This window comes from Doryrhamphus excisus, linkage group LG12, assembly GCF_037039965.1.
Source record: "Doryrhamphus excisus strain RoL-2023G ecotype Guam linkage group LG12, RoL_Dexc_Guam_v1.1, whole genome shotgun sequence".
Taxonomy (NCBI): domain Eukaryota; kingdom Metazoa; phylum Chordata; class Actinopteri; order Syngnathiformes; family Syngnathidae; genus Doryrhamphus; species Doryrhamphus excisus.
The window spans coordinates 13,052,637-13,076,795 of NC_136368.1; the positions used below are offsets into that span (position 1 = coordinate 13,052,637).

At 43.1% G+C, this 24,159-nt stretch overlaps 1 protein-coding gene across 5 annotated transcripts; it reads left to right on the forward strand.

Annotated features, from left to right (window-relative positions):
• Positions 1-337: 337 nt before the first annotated feature.
• pikfyve (phosphoinositide kinase, FYVE finger containing) lies at positions 338-24,080 on the forward strand. 5 transcript variants are annotated; one of them, XM_078795244.1, is made up of 44 exons: positions 338-511; positions 939-981; positions 1,882-2,072; positions 2,999-3,163; positions 4,266-4,375; positions 4,573-4,744; positions 4,834-5,041; positions 6,389-6,415; positions 6,620-6,709; positions 7,212-7,368; positions 7,462-7,619; positions 7,899-8,010; positions 8,095-8,242; positions 9,540-9,701; positions 9,781-9,843; positions 9,915-10,044; positions 10,122-10,302; positions 10,378-10,452; positions 10,550-10,657; positions 10,741-10,881; positions 12,206-12,332; positions 12,401-13,212; positions 13,988-14,395; positions 16,087-16,187; positions 16,265-16,336; positions 16,401-16,572; positions 16,654-16,832; positions 16,904-17,017; positions 17,269-17,377; positions 17,836-17,990; positions 18,067-18,163; positions 18,978-19,035; positions 19,114-19,248; positions 19,327-19,447; positions 20,138-20,233; positions 20,304-20,384; positions 20,456-20,541; positions 20,611-20,670; positions 20,742-20,918; positions 21,015-21,118; positions 21,191-21,319; positions 21,478-21,739; positions 22,538-22,612; positions 22,672-24,080. In XM_078795244.1, exons 2-44 carry the CDS (start codon positions 959-961, stop codon positions 22,785-22,787), a joined length of 6,267 nt encoding a protein of 2,088 aa, XP_078651370.1. In that variant the 5' UTR covers positions 338-511; positions 939-958; the 3' UTR covers positions 22,788-24,080. The 5 variants fall into 5 exon arrangements, with proteins under 5 accessions (XP_078651370.1, XP_078651372.1, XP_057937378.2 ...); XM_058081395.2 differs by having other exon boundaries at positions 339-511; positions 19,108-19,248; positions 22,672-24,079; XM_078795246.1 differs by lacking the exon at positions 6,389-6,415.
• Positions 24,081-24,159: the final 79 nt, after the last annotated feature.

The following is a 24,159-nucleotide window of genomic DNA, read 5'->3' on the forward strand; positions in this document are numbered from 1 at the left end:
CTCCTGAGTTTGTCTGCTCAGGCTATGTCTGCCTTCATGACTGCCAGGGGGTTACCATATTTTGTTTCTAATGGTTATAATATTTATGAATTGTACTACTGGTACAGTTCAGTGAAATATTTTCAAAACCCAAAAGTGTATCTTATAATACAATAAAATCCGAATTGATAGGGGATTAATATTAGGTACACACTATTGTTAGTAGTGACACATTGGGTTTCTTATCCAAGTTACTCTATAGGTTCATAAATTATGTTGATATAGATATGTAGATATATGTATGTCAACATGTATTTGTATTCAAAGCAGATGACACAAACCATTGCGTTCAATCGATCACCGACCGTGCCGGCTCAGCTTGTAATGCCTGCCCATTAAGCACGTATTAATACCTAGTATCAGTGCCTTGTTTCGTCAAACCTCTTTTTTGGGAGTATGTAAATGTCTTTTACAGATTTATGGCAGTGCGGAGAGAGCTTCGAGCACCGATGTGGAATTCATAAGTAAATGGGTAAGTCGAAAGCGGGATCAAACATAGCTTGTGACGAGGAGCCGGCTATTTAGCATTGGAGGCTAACGTGAGCTAGCTAGCTTGCACTTGCTAACTTGACATTTCGGTAGGGAGTTAAAATTCATCTGAGCATTTATATGGGTGGTTGTTGTTTTTTCCATTTATTTAGCTTTAGATGGAAAGGCAAAAACATTCAAGGTTGTCCTAAATTGGACTGCCATTGATCGCTGTTTGTGATCGCTATTCAAACTTTGCGGCTCAGACCGACTCTTTTTTTTGTTTTGTATGTCAATTATGTTAATGTTGGGCTTGGTCTCAACTGTCAAACGGTACACACTCACAGACAGTGCCATCAAGCAAAGGGCCTGTTATGGTCACATGACGAGGTGGAGACGTGATGCTAGCACTTCTGCTATTTTCGCTACAGATCCCACATGACATGACATAATGTTCGGCCAGTTCTTCAAAGAGTAAGTTAAATCAATCCTTTTTTGTTTAAACGTGAATGTGCGACGTGTTATTCTACTGTTTTTCTACCGTGGTGAAAGTTAGTACTCGCTCAGAACATATCACAAGTCAGTCGATACCGAACTAATCGATTGCACTGAATTTGGAGGATTAAATATTAGCATTCACATAGCTACAATTTAATCTAGTTTTTGTGTTTTCGGTGTTGGAAGTCGACTCGACGAGACTTGAAGTTCAGCAACAAATAGTGACGTCATTTTTGTAAACTTAGCTTTCGCCATATATTAAAACGGTAATCGATTAGCGATAGTAGAAGTAAATAGTAGTAAATGTCATCCGTTACCTCTTATTAGTAACACACTATTCAGTTTTATGCTAGCTATACTTAGAATATCAATTTCTCCCTTTTGTAACATATGTCAGTATGAATGTCATTGAATGTTGACAATTAGTGTGGAACTATTGTTTTATGGAGTAGGACCAATGGACAATGAATGATGACTGATTAATTATTATTATTATACACTTTTAGACAGGACACATATAGACAAACAACTATTCACACTCACAGCTATAGGCAATTTACAGTGTCCATTTATCCCAGTACTATTGGGGTGGGCCCTCCTGGGTGGGGCATGAGAGGCAGGGAGCACATGAAATATTAGTCCAGACCTGCCAACATGTATGAAGTAATGGTACTGAGCATGTAATTTGACTCTTGAATACTCTTGCATGCTTCGCTTGTTTTCATTTTGTTTCATTCCGTTGAGTCTGTACAGTACAGATAAATAAATAGATATTATCAGTTTCTCAATACTATTTCAATTTGGGGGGAGGGCGGTTAGCACATGCTACCCAAGTACAGTGGGGTCACATTGTGTGCCGTGCCTTTGCCCTTGTAGGAGGAGATTCCGGGACATGGCCGCCGACGACAAGCCCTTGCCATCAGACTGGAGCGTAGAGCCACCCATCACCTCGCCCGGCAGCCCCTCCCAGCTGACCCACTTCAAGCCGCTCACCCCGGAGCAGGATGAGCCTCCACTGCGCTCGGCGTACAGCTCCTTCGTCAATCTGTTTCGCTTCAATAACAAAGGTCAGCCGCCGCCTCTTCGCGTTTGAATGGTTATCAATGTTGCTGATTCGAAACAAGTGATAACTGCGAAGAGGCTGTTATTTTTCAAATGTGAAAACTTGTATATAACAAGTTATTTAAACATTAATAATGATTTGCAGAGCAGCTATCTTAGATCTTTTGACGTATATTGCACAACACAGATGCAAAGAAGCAGAGGAGTTTATTGTAAACATCAGTACGGCACTCTAACAGTTTAACACCAACATCTGAGGAGCGCAATCAGCGTTTTCAAGGTCATGCAGAGGTAGGTAAAGCTGCTGGAAGCTGACCAAACATTCAAATACAACTATAATACAACTCATGCTAATTTTCAAACACTTTCTGGCTACCATTTTCAAGACGAAGCAGTTGAGCAGCAGTTGTTGATGACTGCTGGACACCAGGATTTAGGAGCAACATAAGAATGAAGTAACTTAAAAACACAACAACTTTATTGTATGGCACTTCCACATCATGTAGAAATCTGAAACGTTGTGAAGAGTAGTGTTGTATCCACTTATAGAAGTTTCTCCAATACTGTATGAGTGCATATGAGAATCATGTGTCCGAGGACATTATTGGAAACCTGCAGTAGCAGCTGTCACTGTCTTGTGAGGTTGTGAGGGGAAATTGCGTCTTTTTCATGGTCCCATGCTGGTATTTGTCGGATCACATGACATAACTGCACAGCAAGATTCTTATACGGCACTGTATTAGCACATTAGTGGTATTGGGCTCCAAATTGGGAATCAATTTGCCCTTTTTCCTTCACAGGGTGTTGACATTAGCCACTTAATTAGGTTCACTTCCACCTTTACTCAATGATACATGTTATCTTTTTCATGCAGCTTTTTTACATGCCTTTCAAATGAACAGACATTACAATAATTGTCCTCTCTGCACAGAGGAGGTTCGTCCTCCCCTCGTTACTGCAGGCAAGCCGGATGAGCCATCCCCTTCCCCACAGTCGGAAAGGAGAAGCTGGTCCAGCTCTTCCTCCTCCACATATGGCTCCAGAGCACACCGGAAGTCGCATCCTGAGAACCTGCGACGAACTTCCACTGCCTCGGGTAAAAGCACACTTAATGTAGATGTTGACTGTGTTGCTTTTAGGCTATTTTTATTTGTTGCATTCTAATAGCCATGTAAAACTATTTTTATTTAAAACAAAAGGAAGGAGGGCGGCACGGCGGTCGAGTGGTTAGCGTGCAGACCTCACAGCTAGGAGACCAGGGTTCAATTCAGACCCTCGGCCATCTCTGTGTGGAGTTTGCATGTTCTCCCCGTGCATGCGTGGGTTTTCTCCGGGTACTCCGGTTTCCTCCCACATTCCAAAAACATGCTAGGTTAATTGGCGACTCCAAATTGTCCATAGGTATGAATGTGAGTGTGAATGGTTGTTTGTCTGTATGTGCCCTATGATTGGCTGGCGACCAGTCCAGGGTGTACCCTGCCTCTCGCCCGAAGACAGCTGGGATAGGCTCCAGCACCCCCGCGACCCTTGTGAGGAAAAGCGGTAGAAAATGAATGAATGACAAAAGGAAGGAAATGATAACAGTAGGGGTGTTCCCATTGATTAGGAACACCAATATCAGTGATAAAACACAGTATCAATATCGGACAATCACCGCCGATCAGCTCCACTGCCAGCTGCAGCATTCAGAACAACCATGTCTGCTGTGTGTGGGACTTCCTGTCTTTGTGAGAGTCATATAAGTTTTGCACCCTGCAAAACGTGCCTTAAAAAATGTCTCACTGGGGTGGCGCTTGTGCGGCATTTGGGGAGTAGCCCTTGGCAGGGTGTGGTGAGTTGGAGGCTCGCGATGTGATCTTCCTTCAGGCAGCAGCTATAAAGCCCACATCCCAAACTGCTGTACTTGCAAGTGTGGGCAAAATTTGGGGATAAGTACCGCCTCAGTACGAATATGGGACCATGCAGATACTATGTAGCACTTTTAGTGCAGGAGGATCTTTCATCCAATAATTAATTGAGGCATGTCATCTACCACAGGCCACTATTTGAGGCACGACAAACTGTGTGGCGTATGCTTTAAGCTTTTTTGGTTTACTGATTTCATCTTCTAAGTGTTTCTGTTACTGTGGTTTCACAGTATTTATGTATGTGGTCTGTGTTTTTTTTTCTTCTATGTTTGCAAACAAATTCCCTTTCAGATAGCAGCAGGAAGTCTGATACGCCACTAAGCAATCATGACCCTCGCACGGCTGTGCAGCTTCGGACAGCACTGAAGCGACTCAAGGAAATTATGGATGGAAAAAGCCAGGTAAAGTTTCTCCCAACCATTATTGAGCCAAGGCACATATTTGACATTAGAACATTAGAAAACTGTCACAGCACAAGACCAGTCAACAATATATAAGCCAGTGTTACAATAAGTTTACAAAGATATGTAGTATAATAAATAACAAAGTAATAATTTTCAGAACCTTTGAATGAAATGAACTTTTTTAACCTTTCCAGGACAGCGACCTGAAGCAGTACTGGATGCCCGACAGCCAGTGTAAGGAGTGCTACGACTGTAACGAAAAGTTCACCACCTTTCGTCGGCGTCACCACTGCAGGTTATGTGGTCAGATTTTCTGCAGCCGCTGCTGCAACCAAGAAATTCCTGGCAAGTTCATGGGCTACACAGGTAAGCTGTACTAAAGCGTCGCGGTGATACCCACCGAAACAGAAGCAGACTAAAATGTGACACATTTTTCTTCTCACCATGTTATCTAGGAGATCTACGAGCCTGTACGTACTGTCGTAAAATAGCGCTAAACTACGCGTACTCGGCTGAGACGGGCTCCATCGGTGAGGATCTGAACGTCTTGTCTGACTCTTCGTGCTCTGTGTGTGTGTTGGAACCCATCGAACCACGGACACCTGTCGGGGTGCGCAAGGCTAGCAGAAACATCTTCCTTGAAGAAGACTTGACCTGGCAGAGGTGAAGCAATCGTGACATCCTTTTCGTACCTTTTTGAAGGCTCACACCATCAAAATCTGTCTGAATATATGGGCTCATCTCCAGTTACAATCTCTAGCCATTGCCTCCATTACAAAAATGTCCACATAAACACCAGTATTTAAAACTATATATATTCTGCTATGCAGTTTGGCCTTTTGTTCAAAGTTCATTCAAACCCTTCAATGGAAACTTTACTTTTTTGGAAAGCTCCAGCTTGTCTTTTTGCATTTTTTCTTACATGAACCAATTAAATGTCGTGTTTTGATCATTATTTTTAAACAAATTGAAAGTACAGTATACGCAGTCCACATGCATGATTACGGCAATTTCATCAGTATTGGTTTACACTAAAAATAAAACATAGCCAAGTAAAAAAACATGAAGTGGGATTTATTGACCTTTTTTATGTACAAATATTTTGTAAAAATATATTGCTGTTTCCATCTGATAGCATTGGGGCCATGTTGGGTAGATACCAACCAATTTAAGTAGATGGAACTACATTGACACCGACTTAGTAATTAACGCATATTAGTGCTTAGAAAATCAAGATTTGACAAATATATATATTATCATAAATTATATTTGATTCTATTATTATGTTATGTGTGATATTAAATTATATTTAAATATATATAATGCTCACTTGTGCCCATTTTATTTGTTATTGTGCTTTTTCCACTAAAGACTTTTTTCCGGTTTCTTAGTTATTCTAGCATCCCTTGCTGAGTCAGAGTCAAAAGTATAGCACTGCGACCAAGTAGAGCGGTGACCCATCACATCCATGAACTGGTGCTAAACCAGCACCTGCTCAGTAATTCATGCAAATTATCTGTATTTACGAGACATGTATAGGATCAATTGTGAATTGTATTTATTATGGCGGCTTTTCCGCCAATTACTTTTCCTTTTTTTTATTGGTGTTGATGTTTATTTCACTGCAGAATAGTTTTTAGAAATACCAGTGTATGTGTGGACATATCTAATTGAACTAACTCAAAAACTAACAAAGTAACTAACTCAAAAAGTGTGTTACATTTTATGCTTGTGACTATTGAGTCTAAACCTGTTAGGTTTAGACTCAGCTAGCAAAGTGGCTATATTATTCATAAAGAACAAAAAAAGGTCCAGAGAGGATGACTTAGGCATAGTTTTAGTAAAGAATCTTCAACCACTCTTCAACAATCCAGCAATGACTTGATGTTTCCGTCATCACGCTTGTTGGCTTTGCTTGCGTTGCCGCTTGCTGCTGCTTTTGTTTGTTTTGTTTTCTATCTTCTGTCAAAATGCCTCAAAGAAAAATATCTTTCCTCTCTCCTGGCATAGAAAAACTCCCATTGGGATGAGAAAAACGTGAGTGTCGCTATTTGTTTTTTTTCCCCCCTCCCTTCATGTCATTTCTCAGCTTTAGCCGTGTTCTCTGTAGATGAGTTAGTGTTGTGCATGCTCATGCTTAAATGATGATTACCACTCGATGTGCTGGTGATGGTGATGGCAAGGTGATAATGACTACAATATTAAGGCCTATCTATTTGTTTGTTTGTGCACGTGCACTAGAATGATCCATCAGGAACCTCAGAAAAGTGGTCTACCTTCCAGACTGACGACACTGCAAGAAGATGTGTGTAAAACCCCCACTAGGAAGAGGTGGGTTTGCATGCCTCACTAATTTAAATAATAATAATAATAATAATCACATTATTCACATCACTGGGTCTCAAAAATATTGGATAATACAGCCAATACTTCAGTTCAAGAAATAATAATAATCAATTTCTAATAATGATTTATTACTACAACATGGCTGTTTTTTATATGGCAAACCTCTAAAATATATATTTTTTTAATGTAAATACATTTATCAAATATAATAATAAAAATACATGCTTTTTGCTGAATGCTGTATATTTTATTTAATTTGGGCTTTTTCATTATTGTATCCCACTTTATCCAAGATTTTCTTTTATTTTACAGTACAGTACAGGCTCCTTTGGTGAAATTGTGATTTTTTTTCCCTCATAGATTAATGTCCATTTGCAACCAAGCACTTTTTTCATTGTCTTTTTTTGTTAAGTAAACAAATAGGGTTCCTTGTTCAAAACAAGCTACCAATTAGATGCCTATGATCCTCTGTTTCCCCCCCCACCAGGTCCGCCAGCGTCACCAACCTGTCTCTGGACCGCTCCGGATCCTCCATGGTGCCTTCCTACGACAGCTCCATCAGCCCACCCACCACACGGGCCTTGTCGGGTGCAAAGAGCATCACCAAGCTGGACCACAGCGAGGAGGAGAGGAAGAACATCCTGGTCGTCTTGTTATCCTGACTCCACCTTTGTTAGATGCTTGCTCACAAGGGAGGAGAGGTTGCTGATTTTCTTCTATTGGCTTTTGTCTTGCAGGACTCCTCCCAGCTTAAGGACCTGTGGAAGAAGATCTGCCACAACAACACAGGGATGGAGTTTCAGGACCACAGGTACTGGCTGAGGACTTACCCCAACTGCATTGTGGGGAAGGAGTTGGTCAACTGGCTACTGAGGAATGGCACCATCTCCAACAGGTACCACCAGAACGTTTGTTTAGCTAAATCACTAAATTGTAATGGCAGTGAGGAGCATGCATGCGTTTCACACCAGTAGTGTGTTGAGGTAGATAGATCTGCTGGATGCTCACCCTGCTCATTGAAAGCTGTCCATGCGTGTTGCCTACAGCCACAGCAGTTGATGGCAATGTGTTTTGACCCAGCGCTAATTAGAGACCCCAGCGGTTATTTGATTTTGTAAGGAGGCTCTGCAGTTAATTGAATTCAATACTTCCTTCTTGGAATTTTGTGTTCCAGGGCCCAGGCGATCGCCATCGGGCAGGCACTAGTTGACGGTCGATGGCTGGACTGCGTCACTCATAACGACCAGCTCTTCAGGGACGAATACGCCCTCTATCGCCCCCTGCAGGTGACAGCCCTTGGCGGATGGAGAAACATCACAGGTGATTCTTTCTGTAAGGTCAAACACTGATGGTGCCTGTTTGGTCTGCAGAGCACAGAGTTCTCAGAGACACCGTCTCCGGACAGCGACAGCGTCAACTCTGTGGAGGGACATTCTGAGCCGTCTTGGTTCAAGGATATCAAGTTTGACGACAGCGACACAGAGCAGCTGGCAGACGAGTCAGACTACAACATACCTAGTAGGTGTCACAGAACGTCTGTTTTGGAGGGGTGTGGCATTGGGTCAGGAAAGAAACATTGTTTTGCAGATTGAGGAAATGTACCGTTGTGGTTCGTGGACAGTTTTTACGGAGGTCTGTATGACCACACAGAACCTCAGATACCTCAAATAGTAGGCCTCCACTCTAATAGACAAGGCATTTCAATCAATCACTGGTTATGTGGTCAATTAAAAACAAATACTTTCAAGTTTCTTAGCTGTGTAAGTGTTATTTTTGTGCATGTTTGAGGAGAAAGGAGGCCATATTCTAACCAGTATGGCCGTATGTGGAAGAATTGATCGCCCCCTAAACCTAACAACTGGTTGAGTTATGGTAATGGTAATGGTTTTATTTCATTTGAACATGCATCAGATTACAACTGAATGCATCACATAATCAGTTCACAGTTCCACATGTCCAAAAGGAGTAGGAAGAAGCAAAGCTTATTAAATCCTACCCCTCCATCTGGTACTTTTACAATTAGTAACTGTTACATTTGTTCACTTCCTGCTTTCCATAATACAATTTAATTTACAGTTTTGTTTAGTTTTTTTTAAATAATGTACGAGGTGATAGTTACACTTAGCAGCAACAACTGCTTTCAAGCATTTGTGATAACTTGCAATGTCTCTCTTACAGCGCTGTGGACGAGTTTTGTCCCACTCATCTTTACATAATTGTTGTAATTCATCCACATTGGAGGGTTTTCCAGCATGAATCACCTTTTTAAGGTCATGCCACAGCATCTCAATAGGAATTAGGCCAGGACTTTGACTAGGCCTTGCTGGTGTGTTTGTTTTGTTTGTTTTGTTATTGTCATGCTGCACAACCTATCCATCCATTTATTATACCGCTTATCCTCACTAGAGTTGCGGGCATGCTGGAGCCTATCCCAGCTGTCTTGTGGCGAGAGGCGGGGTACACCCTGGACTTGTCGCCAGCCAATCACAAGGCACATATAGACAAACAACCATTCACACTCACATTCATACCTATGGACAATTTGGAGTCACCAATTAACCTAGCATGTTTTTGGAATGTGGGAGGAAACCGGATTACCTGGAGAAAACCCACGCATGCACGAGGAGAACATGCAAACTCCACACAGAAACTCCCAAACCCAGGTCTCCTAGCTGTGAGGCCTGCACACTAACCACTCTTCACCGTGCAGCCTTTTTCCAAAACATGTAAAAATTAACAACTTAAGCTATTGCGATTGCTACCATTGTCTTGTAGGTCCAGCCACAATTCTGTTAATGGTGTCTAATCTGTCCAGGCTCCTCCAGCGCCAGTAAAAGGACATCCGTCAGCAGCTCCCAGTCAGTGGTGGACAGTGACTCAGCAGCCTCCATCAGCCTCAACATGGAACATAACAACGTCAACTTCCACATCAAGAAGCAGTCCAAGTATCCACACGTTCCTCCTACTGAGCAGAAAGGTTTGGACTTCTGATGCTTACGTATGTTTGCATATAATATTTTCACTGTAGCTCAGAGCCTTGTTTGGGCTTGTTGCAGCTGAATTTCTGATGTCAGAAGATGGAGGACAGAACATTGTGATCAGTGATGCCTTCATCAAAGGTAAGACTGTCAGCACTCATTGACTCAATCAAGGAAGCCTCATTGCCAACGGTCTTCCTGTGCGACTGCAGAGTCTCTCTTCAACCGGCGTGTGGAAGAGAAAGCAAAAGAGATGCTTTTTACGCCACTTGGTTGGCACCACAGCTCCCTGGACCAGCTCCGAGAGGAGAATGGAGAGAAGAAGGCCATGGAGAGGCTGCTGTGAGAACGGATACAAGAGCTAAATCTAAATATTCTGTCCTTATTTTGCTGTTGTTACTCAACATTTCTGTTCTCAGCTCGGCCAATCACAGCCACATGATGGCACTCCTGCAGCAGCTGCTCTATAGCGAGTCCCTGTCACTGTCCTGGCGTGACATCATTGTCCCCGTCGTCCGCCAGGTGGTACAGACGGTGCGGCCGGATGTGCGTAACTGCGACGACGACATGGATATCCGACAGCTGGTTCACATTAAAAAGGTGGAGGAGGACAGGCTAATAAGGAATCAAACACACGCAAGGACCTTTTAATGGATGCTGTATTTTTGGGTTTAGATTCCCGGAGGGAGGAAGTTTGATTCAACCGTGGTGAATGGCTTCATATGCACCAAGAACATCGCTCACAAGAAGGTAGGTCAGGTTTGTTTTGGACTCAATTATGCTTGAGCTTGCTAATTTTGCCACTATTTTTAGTTTCTCTGCCACTTAATGTCACCTGTGTTTTTAGATGAATTCCTATATCAAGAACCCCAAAATCCTGCTACTGAAATGTTCCATCGAGTATCTATACAGGGAGGAGACCAAGTTCACCTGCATTGATCCCATTGTGTTACAGGTGTGTAGGTTCACACTTACAGTACAGCTTTGCTGCAACTTCATCCCCACGTTTTTCCATTAAAAGATTTGTGTCTATTTCAGGAGCGAGAATTTTTGAAGAACTATGTCCAGCGGATAGTGGACGTCCGACCAAACCTGGTCCTGGTGGAGAAGACGGTGTCTCGTATTGCTCAGGACATGCTATTGGAGCACGGCATCACTCTGGTGATCAACGTCAAACCGGTCAGTTTAAAAACTGACTATCAAATGACAGGCTACTTAGCTGACAGGAAGCAATACGTACAGCTAGGAGAATACACATCTGCAAGTTCATATATTACGTGCGGAGTTCCCCAAGGGTCAATACTGGGGCCAAAACTGTTATCAATGACATCTCCAAAGTTACAAAAGACTTAAAGCTGGTATTATTTGCGGATGATACCACTGCTTTTTGTTCTGGAGGGAGTACAGACGAAATTAGACAGGTCAGAGAAGAAATGGTCACACTAAAAAGATGGTTTGATGATAATAGATTGTTTGGTAACAGCAGAAAGGACATGCACCAGCAAATACAAATAGACAGTGTGGACATTGAAAGGGTTAACGAAAATAAATTTCTGGGGATCACAATAGATGAAAATATGAGCTGGAAACCTCATATTACAAATATACAACATAAGGTGGCCAGAAATATTTCAGTATTGAACAAAGCAAAATTTGTTCTCAATCAGAAATCAATCCACACTCTTTATTGCTCTCTGGTTCTACCATATCTTACTTATTGTGTGGAAATATGGGGTAATAACTATAAAAGCAATCTTCACTTGCTAAATGTACTGGAAAAAGGTCAGTAAGCATAATTCATAATGCCGCCTACAGAGAACATACTAACTCCTTATTTCTAAAATCACAAATAATTAAACTTGCTGATATAGTTAATCTTCAAACAGCTAAAATAATGCATAAGGCTAAAAACAACCAGTTACCTAAAAATGTCATGCAATACTTCTCCACAAGAGAGGAGAAATATGATCTCAGGGAAGAACTACATTTGAAACACTAAATACAAGGATGAAGAGTCTTGAACCAGTCATGATGTGCTATATATATCATATACCATATACTATGGCACCCATTATGTCATTGTATGGTCATATCACCTCGTATTTCGGTACGAGGTATATTATTAAAAAAAAAACAATCTTAAACTGTATTATGGAAAGCAGGAAGTGAACAAATGTAACAGTTACTGATTGTAAAAGTACCAGATGGAGGGGTAGGATTTAATAAGCTTTGCTTCTTCCTACTCCCTTTGGACATGTGGAACTGTGAACTGATTATGGGATGCACTCAATTGCAATCTGATGCATGTTCAAATGAAATAAAACCATTACAGGCAGAACTGCGGCATCATGTCCAAGGGGAAGGTGGCTTTTCCTTCATGATGTCATCAAAAGCGAGCATTTTGTTTACGTTTGGTGTTCATAAACAGGTTCTAGGGACACATATTACTGTTCAAACATCATCAATTGCTACCATATCATAATCAAGTTTCCCCCAAATTTAGCAAGTCTTGGACCGAGTGAGTCGAGTGACCCAAGGTGACCTGGTAATGTCAATGGATCAACTCCTCACCAAGCCTCGTCTGGGTACCTGTCACAAGTTCTACATGCAGCCTTTCACCCTGGCCAACAGTGAGTGAGCACCTCATCGATCTTTATGAAACACAGTATGACGTCATGCTTTTGTTTTTTTGTTTCAGATGACGTCAAGATGCTGATGTTCTTTGAGGGCTGCGCCACCCACCTGGGCTGCTCCATCAAGCTGCGTGGCGCCTCTGAATATGAGCTGGCCCGAGTGAAGGAGATCATCATGATGATGGTGTGCGTAGCCTACCACTCCCAGCTGGAGATCTCCTTCCTCATGGACGAGTTTGCCATGCCGCCCAGTTTGTCCCAGAACACCTCCTTCCCTTGCCTGCTGGAGGGCGCCTCCACCGAGGGGCAGGTAGACAGCGAGCAGAAGGATGATGAGAATCTGGACACTACTGTTGAACCTTATGCTGATGGTTCTGCACCACCTGGCCACCTTGATGAGGACACATTTCCTCCTTGGGTGGAAAGCAGCCAGGACCATCCACATTCATCAGCTTCATCCGTCCACAGTGAGGAAGCTGGAATCAAGGAGACCAGGACCTCATCACCGTTTTCTAGCCCTCCTGCTCCTCCTCTGTCAGTATCCCCACCATTCCTCATGGAAGACAACCAGTTGATGTCTCCAAACACATTCGGCAGGGAAACAGAGGAGCAACACAATGAAGAGCCGGAAAGCACGGAAGATAAGGGATCAGAAACACCGCGGTTGTTCCGAGACCCCCTCCAGGACGACACAGGCGTGTTTGTCGCCGAGCAGGTGGCGTCAACTGATGACCAACTGAAGTCCATCTCAGCTGTCTTCAAGCAGGAGCTGAAGGACATTATTTTGTCTATCTCACCTTTCATCACATTCCGAGAACCGTTCCTCCTCACACCTGCTGGAATGCACTGCCCCAGCAGGGACTACTTCCCCGAACAGGCATGTGAAGTTTGCATACATCACACAATGCATGTAACAAGAACACACCACAAACCAAAAAGATATATTCATTTTCCACCGCTTATCCTCATGAGGGTCGCAGGGGGTGCTGGAGCCTATCCCAGCTGTCTTTGGGCGAGAGGCGGGGTACACCCTGGACTGGTCGCTAGCCAATCACAGGGCACATATAGACAAACAACCATTCGCACTGAATGGAATGTGGGAGGAAACCGGAGTACCCAGAGAAAACCCACGCATGCACGGGGAGAACATGCAAACTCCACACAGAGATGGCCGAGGGTGGAATTGAACTTGTGTCTCCTAGCTGTGAGGCCTCTGTGCTAACCACTTGGTCGTTGTGCAGCCCCAAAAAGAAATATGTATTTACTTAAAACCTCAATGGTCCCATATTATAATATTATTTAACAATGCTAAGAAGTCCCACAATAAGGTATTATCCAAAAAGTGCTTTTAGTAAGCCCTACTGGGAACACTCCACATTTGACATAAACACTGTCATTTGGCACAAGATGACATACAACAATATAACATTGAGAGGAACAGGACACAAATGTTAGCAACATAGTTTAGCACCAAAGCTATATGAGCCATGTTGTATTAACAGCAACATCATGCTAGGTTAGCCTATTCACTGCAGAAAACACAATCTAACTTGCAGCTCCTACATGTAGCTGACTGACAGAGCGCTACACAGCAATGCAGGACTATTACGAAATCCTAGCTGTACTCATCTGTGCATTCCCATCCTGCATAGGTCTACCTGTCCCCCCTCCTCAACAAGGACTTCAAAGAACTAGACGTGCGCAGAAAGCGGCAGCTCCTCAAGGACTCTGCGTCCTCCTCGCTAGTCAGCAGCAGTCAGACCAATGGCATCGCTCCGCCCAAGCCGGTCGATGTCCTCCCCTGCCACAGCCTTACAAGCACCCGCATCGTGGAGCAACTGAGCAGCAGCCAGGAACTAGCAAAGATGCTTGCAGAGTACAGGGCCAAGGGAGGTCGCATTCGGCAGAGGGAGGCAAGTGACCCCTTCAACAGCGTGGTCAACGGCCAGAGTAGGACAGAGGAGACGTCACCACCGCCGTCGTCAGTTAAAATGCTCGTCAAAGGCGATGGTGACGAAGACAAACCAAGCAAACAGAGTGAGATGGGCTTGGCTCCGAAGGTGAGAATCCATGGATTCCACGCTCGGTTGGTCATACAGTGCATCCGGAAAGTATTCACAGCGCTTCACTTTTTCTACATTTTGTCATGTTACAGCCTCATTCCAAACTGAATTACATTAATCTCTTACCTCAAAATTCTACACAAAATACTCCATTATGACAATGTGAAAAAAGTTTTTTTTGACATGTTTTGAATTTATTAAAAATAGAAAACAAAAAAATCATATTTACATAAGTATTCACAGCCTTTGCTTAATACTTTGTTGATCCACCTTTGGCAGCAATTACAGCCTCAAGTCTTTTTGAATATGATCCCACAAGTTTAGCACACCTATCTTTTGGCAGTTTTGCCCATTCTTCTTTGCAATAAGTCTCAAGCTCCATCAGGTTGGATGGGAGACGTCTGTGCACAGCCATTTTCAGATCTCTCCAGAGATGTTCGATCGGATTCAAGTCTGGACTCTGGCTGGGCCACTCCAGGACATTCACGGAGTGGTTCTGAAGCCAATCTTTTGAGATCTTGGCTGTGTGCTAATGTCTACTGTCAAGGTACATGACCAGTCTACTGAGGTCAAGAGCGCTCTGGAGCAGGTTTTCATCCAGGATATCTCTATATATTGCTGCATTCATTTACTTTCTATCTTGACTAGTCTGCCAGTTCCTGCTGCTGAAAAACATCCCCACAGCATGATGCTGCCACCACCATGCTTCACTGTAGGGATGGTATTGGCCTGGTGATGAGCAGTGCCTGGTTTCCTCCAAACATGGGGCCTGGCATTCACACCAAAGAGTTCAATCTTTGTCTCATCAGACCAGAGAATTTTGTTTCTCATGGTCTGAGAGTCATTCAGGGGCTTTTTGGCAAATTCCAGACGGGCTGCCATGTTCCTTTTACTAAGGAGTGGCTTTCGTCTGGCCACTCTACCATACAGGCCAGATTGGTGGATTGCTGCAGAGATGGTTGTCCTTCTGGAAGGCTCTCCTCTCTCCACAGAGGAACGCTGGAGCTCTGACAGAGTGACCATCGGGGCCTTGGTCACCTCCCTGACTAAGGCCCTTCTTCCCCGATCGCTCAGTTTAGAAGGCCGGCCAGCTCTAGGAAGAGTCCTGGTGGTTCCAAACGTCTTCCATTTACGAATAATGGAGGTCACTGTGCTCATTGGGACCTTCAAAGCAGCAGAAATTTTTCTGTATCCTTCCCCAGATTTGTGCCTCAAGACAATCCTGTCTCGCAGGTCTACAGACAGTTCTTTTGACTTCATGCTTGGTGTTTGTGCTCTGACATGCACAGTCAACTGTGGGACCTTATATAGACAGTTATTATATTTCCAAATCATGTCCAATCAACTGAATTTACTGCAGGTGGACTCCAATTAAGCTGTAGAAAGATCTCAAGGATGATCAGTGGAAAAAAGATGCACCAGAGCTCAATTTTGAGCTTCTAGGCAAAGGCTGTGAATACTTATGTAAATGTGATTTTTTTGTTTTCTATTTTTAATAAATTCAAAACATGTCAAAAAAACCTTTTTTCACATTGTCATAATGGAGTATTTTGTGTAGAATTTTGAGGTAAGAGATTAATTTAATACAGTTTGGAATGAGGCTGTAACATGACAAAATGTAGAAAAAGTGAAGCGCTGTGAATACTTTCCGGATGCACTGTATTTTAATTTTTTTGTTTCCTTCTCAGATGGACTGTCTGACACCTGTCAATCATCAGCGACTATGCGTGCTCTTCAGCAGCTCGTCTGCTCAGTCCAGCAATGCTCCAAACCCTTGCGTCAGCCCGTGGTAAAGTCTCCTACTGGATCAGAACCAGCTCAAGAACTGTGTTAAGAACTGGTTTAGCAGTCACTCTTTCCAAACAGGATAGTCACCATGGAGTTTTACGGCAAGAATGATCTCTCGCTTGGAGTCTTCTTGGAGAGATATTGTTTCAGGTAGCACACATCCGTGGTTGGACACGTTTAGGATGCCACAAGTGTTTGTTTTTCCCCACAACAGGCCATCTTACCAGTGTCCCAGTATGTTCTGCGAGACTCCCATGGTGCATCACATCCGTCGCTTTGTGCATGGCAACGGCTGTGTGCAGATTGTGCTGAAGGAGCTGGATTCGCCCGTTCCTGGTTATCAGCACACTATCCTCAACTACTCCTGGTGCCGCATCTGCAAACAGGTCACTAATATAAATAGCACATCTTCGGTTTGTAGTCTCTTATATCATTTCCTGTTTTCTTATCTTTCTCCCCATTGGTAGGTGACCCCGGTGGTGCCCCTGTCCAACGACTCGTGGTCCATGTCGTTCGCCAAATACCTGGAGCTGCACTTCTATGGCCACCAGTACACCAGGCGGGCTAACGCCGAGCCCTGTGGACACTCCATCCACAAAGACTACCACCAGTACTTCTCCTACAACCAGATGGTGGCCTCCTTCAGGTAGGTCGATGTTGTCCATCCCCTTCTGAGCTCAGTGACAAAAGTGTCCACTTCCTCTGTCCTCTTCTCAGCTACACCTCTGTGAGGCTGTTGGAGATTTGTCTTCCTCGCCCCAAGATCTTCATCAGAAACCGGGGGCCCTCCAAAGCTATCGTGCAGCAGGACCTGAAGGACTTCTCACAAAAGTAATGAATTTAAACAGCAGCTTGTCAAATGGAAAAAATACATTTTTGGGGATGTTGCACAAAAATTCTCATTTGAAACTGTTATTTTGTATGTCAACATGACCGCAGTTCACAGTTCAGCTGTATATTTTGCTCTTAACGATGGTTAACTTCTTGTTACACTTTTACATGTGTTAATAATGTTAAAATAATAATAGATTGCTTGGGGAAATATTGCTCATTCCATTATTTTCTTGTGTCCATTGTCTCAGAGTATCACAGGTTTACCTGGCTATCGATGACCGCTTAACCTCCCTGAAGACCGACACCTTCAGTAAGACCCGAGAAGAGAAGATGGAGGACCTCTTTGCTCAGAAAGATGTAGGTTCTTCCTGCGTTTTTGTCCTCTTCAGGGACAAAACAGATAGATGGCTTATTACAAAAATAATACTAACAACATATCATAATAAATACAAGTAGTGGGCTGCACGAGTGGATAGCGCGCAGGCCACACAGATAGAAGACCCAAGTTCAGTTCCACTCTTCTGCATCTCTGTGTGGAGTTTGCATGTTCTCCCCGTGCATGCGTGGGTTTTCTCCGGGTACTCCAGTTTCCTCCCACATTCCAAAAACATGCTAGGTTAATTGCCGACTCCAAATTGTCCATAGGTATGAATGTGAGTGTGAATGGTTGTTTGTCTATATGTGCCCTGTGATTGGCTGGCAACCCTGCGACCCTCATGAGGATAAGCACTAGAAAATGAATGAATGAATGAACAAAATAGTGAATATAAGTATATATATAAGATTCATCCAAAGTGTCGTCTCCGTGTGTTTAGATGGAGGAGGTCGAGCTGCGCAGTTGGATCGAGAAGCTCCAGGTGCGACTCCAGGCCTGCGGTCTGGATTCCCCGCAGCAACTCCAAGCTGTGCTCGAGTCCCTTGTGTTGAAGAAGCAGAGTCTCTGTGAGATGCTGCAGTCCTGGAACAGCAGGTCATATTCTTAGAACCTCACTGTTCTCATCTTTTGAGCATCTTGCTGATTTCTTCCTTGCTTGTGTCCTCCCTAGACTACAAGACTTGTTCCAGCAGGAGAAAGGCCGCAAGCGTCTGTCTGTCCCCCCGAGCCCGGGACGCCACCGGCAGGCCGCCGCAGATGACAGCAAGGTGTGTTTAGGTACCCTTAAGACCAGGGGCCTCAAACTCAATTTACCTGGGGGCCACTGGAGCTAGGGTCTGGGCAAGGCTGGGCCGCATCAGGTTTTCCAAAAAAAAAAAACTCATTTATTAAAAACAGAAAAATATACAAACTTTTTCAGTGCTTTGGTTCCGATTTTCTACAATAAAAGCTCTGATAAAACATTCCACTGTTTTCAAATATCTTAGTTTTGATTTTTCTGCACAAAATAAGATGAAAAATAAATAAACAAATCAAGAATAAAGAAAATCAATCAATCAGTAATAAATATATATAATAAAAACTTAAGAAACCATATATAGTTGGTGGGTAGACAAATTATTTTTTCAGATTAAAATTAACAAAGCATTGACAAAACACAACTATAGTCACATTTATACTTTTTTTATTTACAACATATTGCGCAACTGCAGGATCTTGAGACACATGCTAACTCGCAAACTAGAGAGCTAGCGACCTAAACGGTAGCCTTCAAGTTATTTCTTCTAAACTTAAATAGCCAAAAACATACCACTTCCACACGGATAGGGAGGGCAGTTATTTAACCTTTAACATGAACATTAATCAAACGTAATATTTTTTTCTGGGTACATGATACCATACAGCATCTATATCAAACTTGCGTGGGCCGCACTAACATTAAACTTTCATATCAGGGCGGGGGCCTCAAACTAGTGTCCTGTGGGCCACATTTGGCCCGCGGGCCGCGTGTTTGAGACCCCTGCTTAAGACTTTTCCATACTGTGGAGATATAGGCGATGTCATGTTGTGTTTTGATGACAGAGCACGCTGGACTCCTCCCCCCGGAACCCGTCACCTGTGGTGCAGAATGGGGACAAAGGTAAACATGAATAGCTACTTAGAATCAGTTTTTGCAATTGCAAAAAAAATATGCTGATGAATTTTATTTCAGCAACAGAGGACCGTCACCTCAGCACTTTACCCTCCACATCCTCCTCCTCAACCACCGTGCTGCTGTCGCCGCCCACAGAACCTGGAGTTGAGCCCACCACCCCCTCCTTCACTGAGCCTGACTCGGTCAGCATCCCAGAAGGTACACACAAACACACACATAATTCTGTTTTGTGAATGACACAACACTAAAATCACCCGCATTTCCTGGGTTGGTCAGACGTGTTTGATGGACACTTGCTGGGCTCCACCGACAGTCAGGTGAAGGAGAAGTCCACCATGAAGGCCATCCTGGCTAACTTTCTGCCTGGCAACAGCTACAACCCCATCCCCTTCCCGTTGTGAGTACAGAGTACAGAAATCAGATCACAAATCAGTTCTTATTTGGAACTTTTTTTAATGTCAGTGCTGTTCCACTTGGGTCAAGGACTGCATGGGGAGGAACAAGATGTTCAGTTGGCTACATCCATTTGTAGTTATAAATGTAGAAGAATACTGGTATACCTAGTATACCAGTAACTACTGTATATGCATGTTATTCATTCATTCATTCATTCATTCATTTTCTACCGCTTTTTCCTGAAGCCTATCCCAGCTGTCTTTGGGCGAGAGGCGGGGTACAGCCTGGACTGGTGGCCAGCCAATTACAGGGCACATATAGACAAACAACCATTCACACTCACATTCATACCTATGGACAATTTGGAGTCACCAATTAACCTAGCATGTTTTTGGAATGTGGGAGGAAACCGGAGTACCCGGAGAAAACCCACGCATGCACAGGGAGAACATGCAAACTCCACACAGAGATGGCCGAGGGTGGAATTGAACCCTGGTCTCCTAGCTGTGAGGTCTGCGCGCTAACCACTAGATCGCCGTGCCACCCCATGCATGTTATTATTATTATTATTATTATTATTATTAAGTTGGACATTTTAGCCAAGACCTCACGTTTGCCTGAAATCCTCTATTATATTTGTGAAACCTTGATTTTAAACACATGTGAGCTTTGCGGTCTTCCATGCTTGCAGTGATCCGGACAAGCACTACCTGATGTACGAACACGAGCGGGTTCCCATCGCCGTGTGTGAGAAGGAACCCAGCTCCATTATCGCATTTGCTCTCAGGTGACGACTCACACTTTGATGTTTGTTTACCACGTAATAAAGACATCAATGTTGATGTTTCTGACCACAGCTGTAAGGAGTATAAAACGGCACTGGATGATTTGTCTAAGGCGTCCAACGTGGGAGGCGATGAGGCGCCCCAGGCTAACGGGTGAGTCCCACATGCTATTCAAAATGGGGTGGGTTCAAGAGAACTTAACGTTCCTGACTTTTGTGGAGTAGCGGAGAGAACCGAGCGAAGGGCAGCCCTGCCAGGCTAGGCGACTCATCCCAGCAGAGCCGCACCAGCATGGAAGCCGACCTGCCCAGTAAGACGTTCACTGATGATGTCATCTTTGAGCTGATGGCGTTGACTGTTCTTTCTTCCTTGTCTGCAGAGGAGACCGAGACGGCTGACAAACAGAAGAAGCAGTCACAGAATCCGCATATCGAGCTGCGTACGTTTGTCTCTTCCACTCCCACTTCTTCTCTGGTCAAAGATGACTAATGACCTTGTTCTTTTGTGTAGAATTCTCAGATGCCAATGCCAAGTTCTACTGCCGTATCTATTACGCCGATGAGTTCCACAGGATGCGTGAGGAGATCCTGGAGAGCGCCGAGGAGGATTTTGTCCGCTCGCTTTCTCACTGCGTCAACTGGCAGGCACGGGGCGGGAAATCTGGAGCAGTCTTCTACGCCACAGAAGGTCAGACCTTTTGACTCAAGTTGTAGTTGGAAGCCATGATTACATCACGGTTCTCCTCATTTTTCATCTTCTTCTCATTTTCCTTTGTGTGATCAGATGATCGCTTCATCCTGAAGCAGATGCCCAGACTGGAGGTCCAGTCCTTCCTGGACTTTGCTCCTCACTACTTCACGTACATCACAGGAGCTGTGCAGCAAAAAGTATGCAAACACAACATTATTGTGTAGTTTTGACGGCTTAAGTAGGACTGAATCGTCTTCATCGTGAAACAGAGGCCGACCGCACTGGCCAAGATCCTGGGTGTTTACCGCATCGGGTATAAGAATTCTCAGAACAACACAGAGAAGAAGCTGGACCTGCTGGTGATGGAAAATCTCTTTTACGGACGCAAGATGGCGCAGGTAAGGAATGGGTAGAGCTCATTTTAACGACAGTTTAAAAAAACTGATGTACGTAAATTGGCCCTGGGCATATCATAAAAATTAAATCAAGACGATTCTTGTTTGGGAAAGCTAAAGAATCCCTTGAAAAAATTCCCACCTCCCTCCCACCCTGGCAGGTGTTTGACCTCAAGGGTTCGCTACGGAACCGCAATGTCAAAACGGACTCTGGCAAGGAGAGCTGCGAGGTGGTCCTGCTGGACGAGAACCTCCTCAAGCTAATCTACGACAACCCGCTCTACATCCGCTCGCACTGCAAGTCGGTGCTTCGGGCCGCCATCCACAGCGACGCCTACTTCCTGTCCAGCCACCTCATCATCGACTATTCGCTGCTGGTGGGCCGCGATGATGCCACCAATCAGCTGGTAGTGGGCATCATCGGTGAGCAAAAGCTGTTAATTTAGTATTTTTTATCATATTTTAAGTGTCCCACAAAATGTGTTGTCCAAATTTAAGCCTTGATGCTGAAATTTAGTTAGCCTGATTGGTTTTGTGTGTCAGCTTTAATGCTAATGAGCTGCGTTTGTCCATTATTTTGCACTTTTTTTGTCTACTTTTTACATATACACTGTAACTTTATCCTGGTCCAGCGTAATCAATGCACTAAATCACAACAAGTTAACATTATCGAGTGGGACTGGAGGACACAAACGTCAGCTACGGTGCTAACATTACACTCTTAACAGCAGCATCGTGCTAGGTTAGCCCAGTGATTTTCAACAAGTGTGCCGCGGCACACAAGTGTGCCGTGAGGAATTATTCAATATTACTTTTTTAATTAACATGTATTAATAATTTTCTGCAAATATTTTGTCATTGTCGCGTGTCATTGGTGTAAAGACCGGCAGAGCAATGTAATATTCGTCCGTGTGGCAACACGTAGCTGATTGCTGATCGTTCCTCCAATGCACGTGAGAGGTAGTGTTAACATTGTTGGTTAAATTAGTATACGGATCAAAAGAATCTGCTGTGGCGAGTCCGTAATCAGGAAAAAAGCTGAAAGAAGCAAATAATGTTGGTTATTGGTGTGCCGCAAAATTTTTCCAACGTAACAAACGTGCCGTGGCTCAAAAAAAAGTTGAAAAACACTGGGTTAGCCTATTAGCTAAAGCAAAGCAATCTTACAGCTCCCACGTCTCTAGCTTTATTGGCTTTAATTGGCTTTATTTTCTTTGGCAGATTATATCAGGACGTTCACCTGGGACAAGAGGCTGGAGATGGTCGTCAAATCCACAGGAATTCTGGGAGGTCAAGGTAGGTTGAAGTCAGCACTAAGTGGAATAAAAATCAACTCACAAAATTGTCGTCCTTAGGGAAGATGCCCACCGTGGTGTCCCCCGAGCTGTACCGCGCTCGCTTCTGCGAAGCCATGGATAAATACTTCCTCATGGTGCCGGACCATTGGACTGGACTGGGCATTAACTGCTGAGAGGGACATGCCCGACAGGGTCCAATATGCACGTCTTTTTTTCTTTTTGTATACATTCCATTATGTAGAGAGGCGGCATTCCAACCTTTAAAGTGTTTATTTTTATCCTTGAGGGTTTCAAGTCTAGTGGTAGGTCCTTCTTGCGGTTTTATCGGTGCCACGTGTTCATGATGCTCTCATATACTGTAATTTAAACTTTGAATATGTACATAGATGATGTAACTATTAAAAGATTAACACCGATTCTTAAATCATTGTGGCAATTTAAGAGAACTATTAATAAATATACATGTTATATACTGTATATCATATTTTTTATTAGTTTTTAACTTTAAAAATTAAGTATTTGACATACACACTTGTAAACCAAAGTTGAACCAGAAAATAAAAGTACATTTTAATTTTCTTTTCATGGATCAACATACTGGACCGCATGGTAGTCCAGTGGAAGACCTGGGTTAGATTCTTCACTTGGGCATCTCTGTGTGGAGTTTGCATGTTTTTCCCGTGCATATGTGGGTTTTCTCCAGGTACTCCGTTTTCCTCCCACATTCTAAAAACATGCTAGGTTAATTGGCGACTCCAAATTGTCCATATGTATGAATGTGAGTGTGAATGGTTGTTTGTCTATATGTGCCCTGTGATTGGCTGGCGACCAGTCCAGGGTGGACCCCGCCTCTCGCCAAAAACACCCTGCAAGCCTAATGAGGATAAGCGGTATAGAAAATGGATTAACCTACTTAAAAATAATTACAAAAATGTACTACTAATAAAACTTCAGTATAAAAATTTAATATTTGAAAAATAGATTAAAAAACATTAAGTAAAACCCTTTTTTTAAAGTAAAAACAAATATAAAATTAAAGTACCAAAGTTTACTCCTTCATTGTGAATTGTACATCTATATAAATATCAAATCTTGACTATATAGTTGTTATATTTGATATAACATGTTAAAAATACACCTTTTTTACCTCAAAGTAACACATTGTGAGTATATACTATATGTATATATACACAGATTACTTACAATTAATAATACTGTAAAATATAACAAATCCTTCTCATCCATAAAATACCTTACCTCAAACACGTTTTTATCCCTTGGGAAATTTACTTTTACATGATATTTACAAGTATTTACATGTGGAATTAAAATCACTATCATATCATCACAAAAAGCCTCTTCATCAATGAAGACCTTACCTCTAATAGAGACCTCTTCTCTTTCCCCCTTGAGCATTTCTTTTCAAACCAAACAATAATATTGATTTTATGATGACTTGCCATTCTATTTGGACTCTCTTCATTTTGTATTTTGCATGTATTTATTTAAATAGCAAACAAATGGGGGGGGGATTTGCATTTTAAA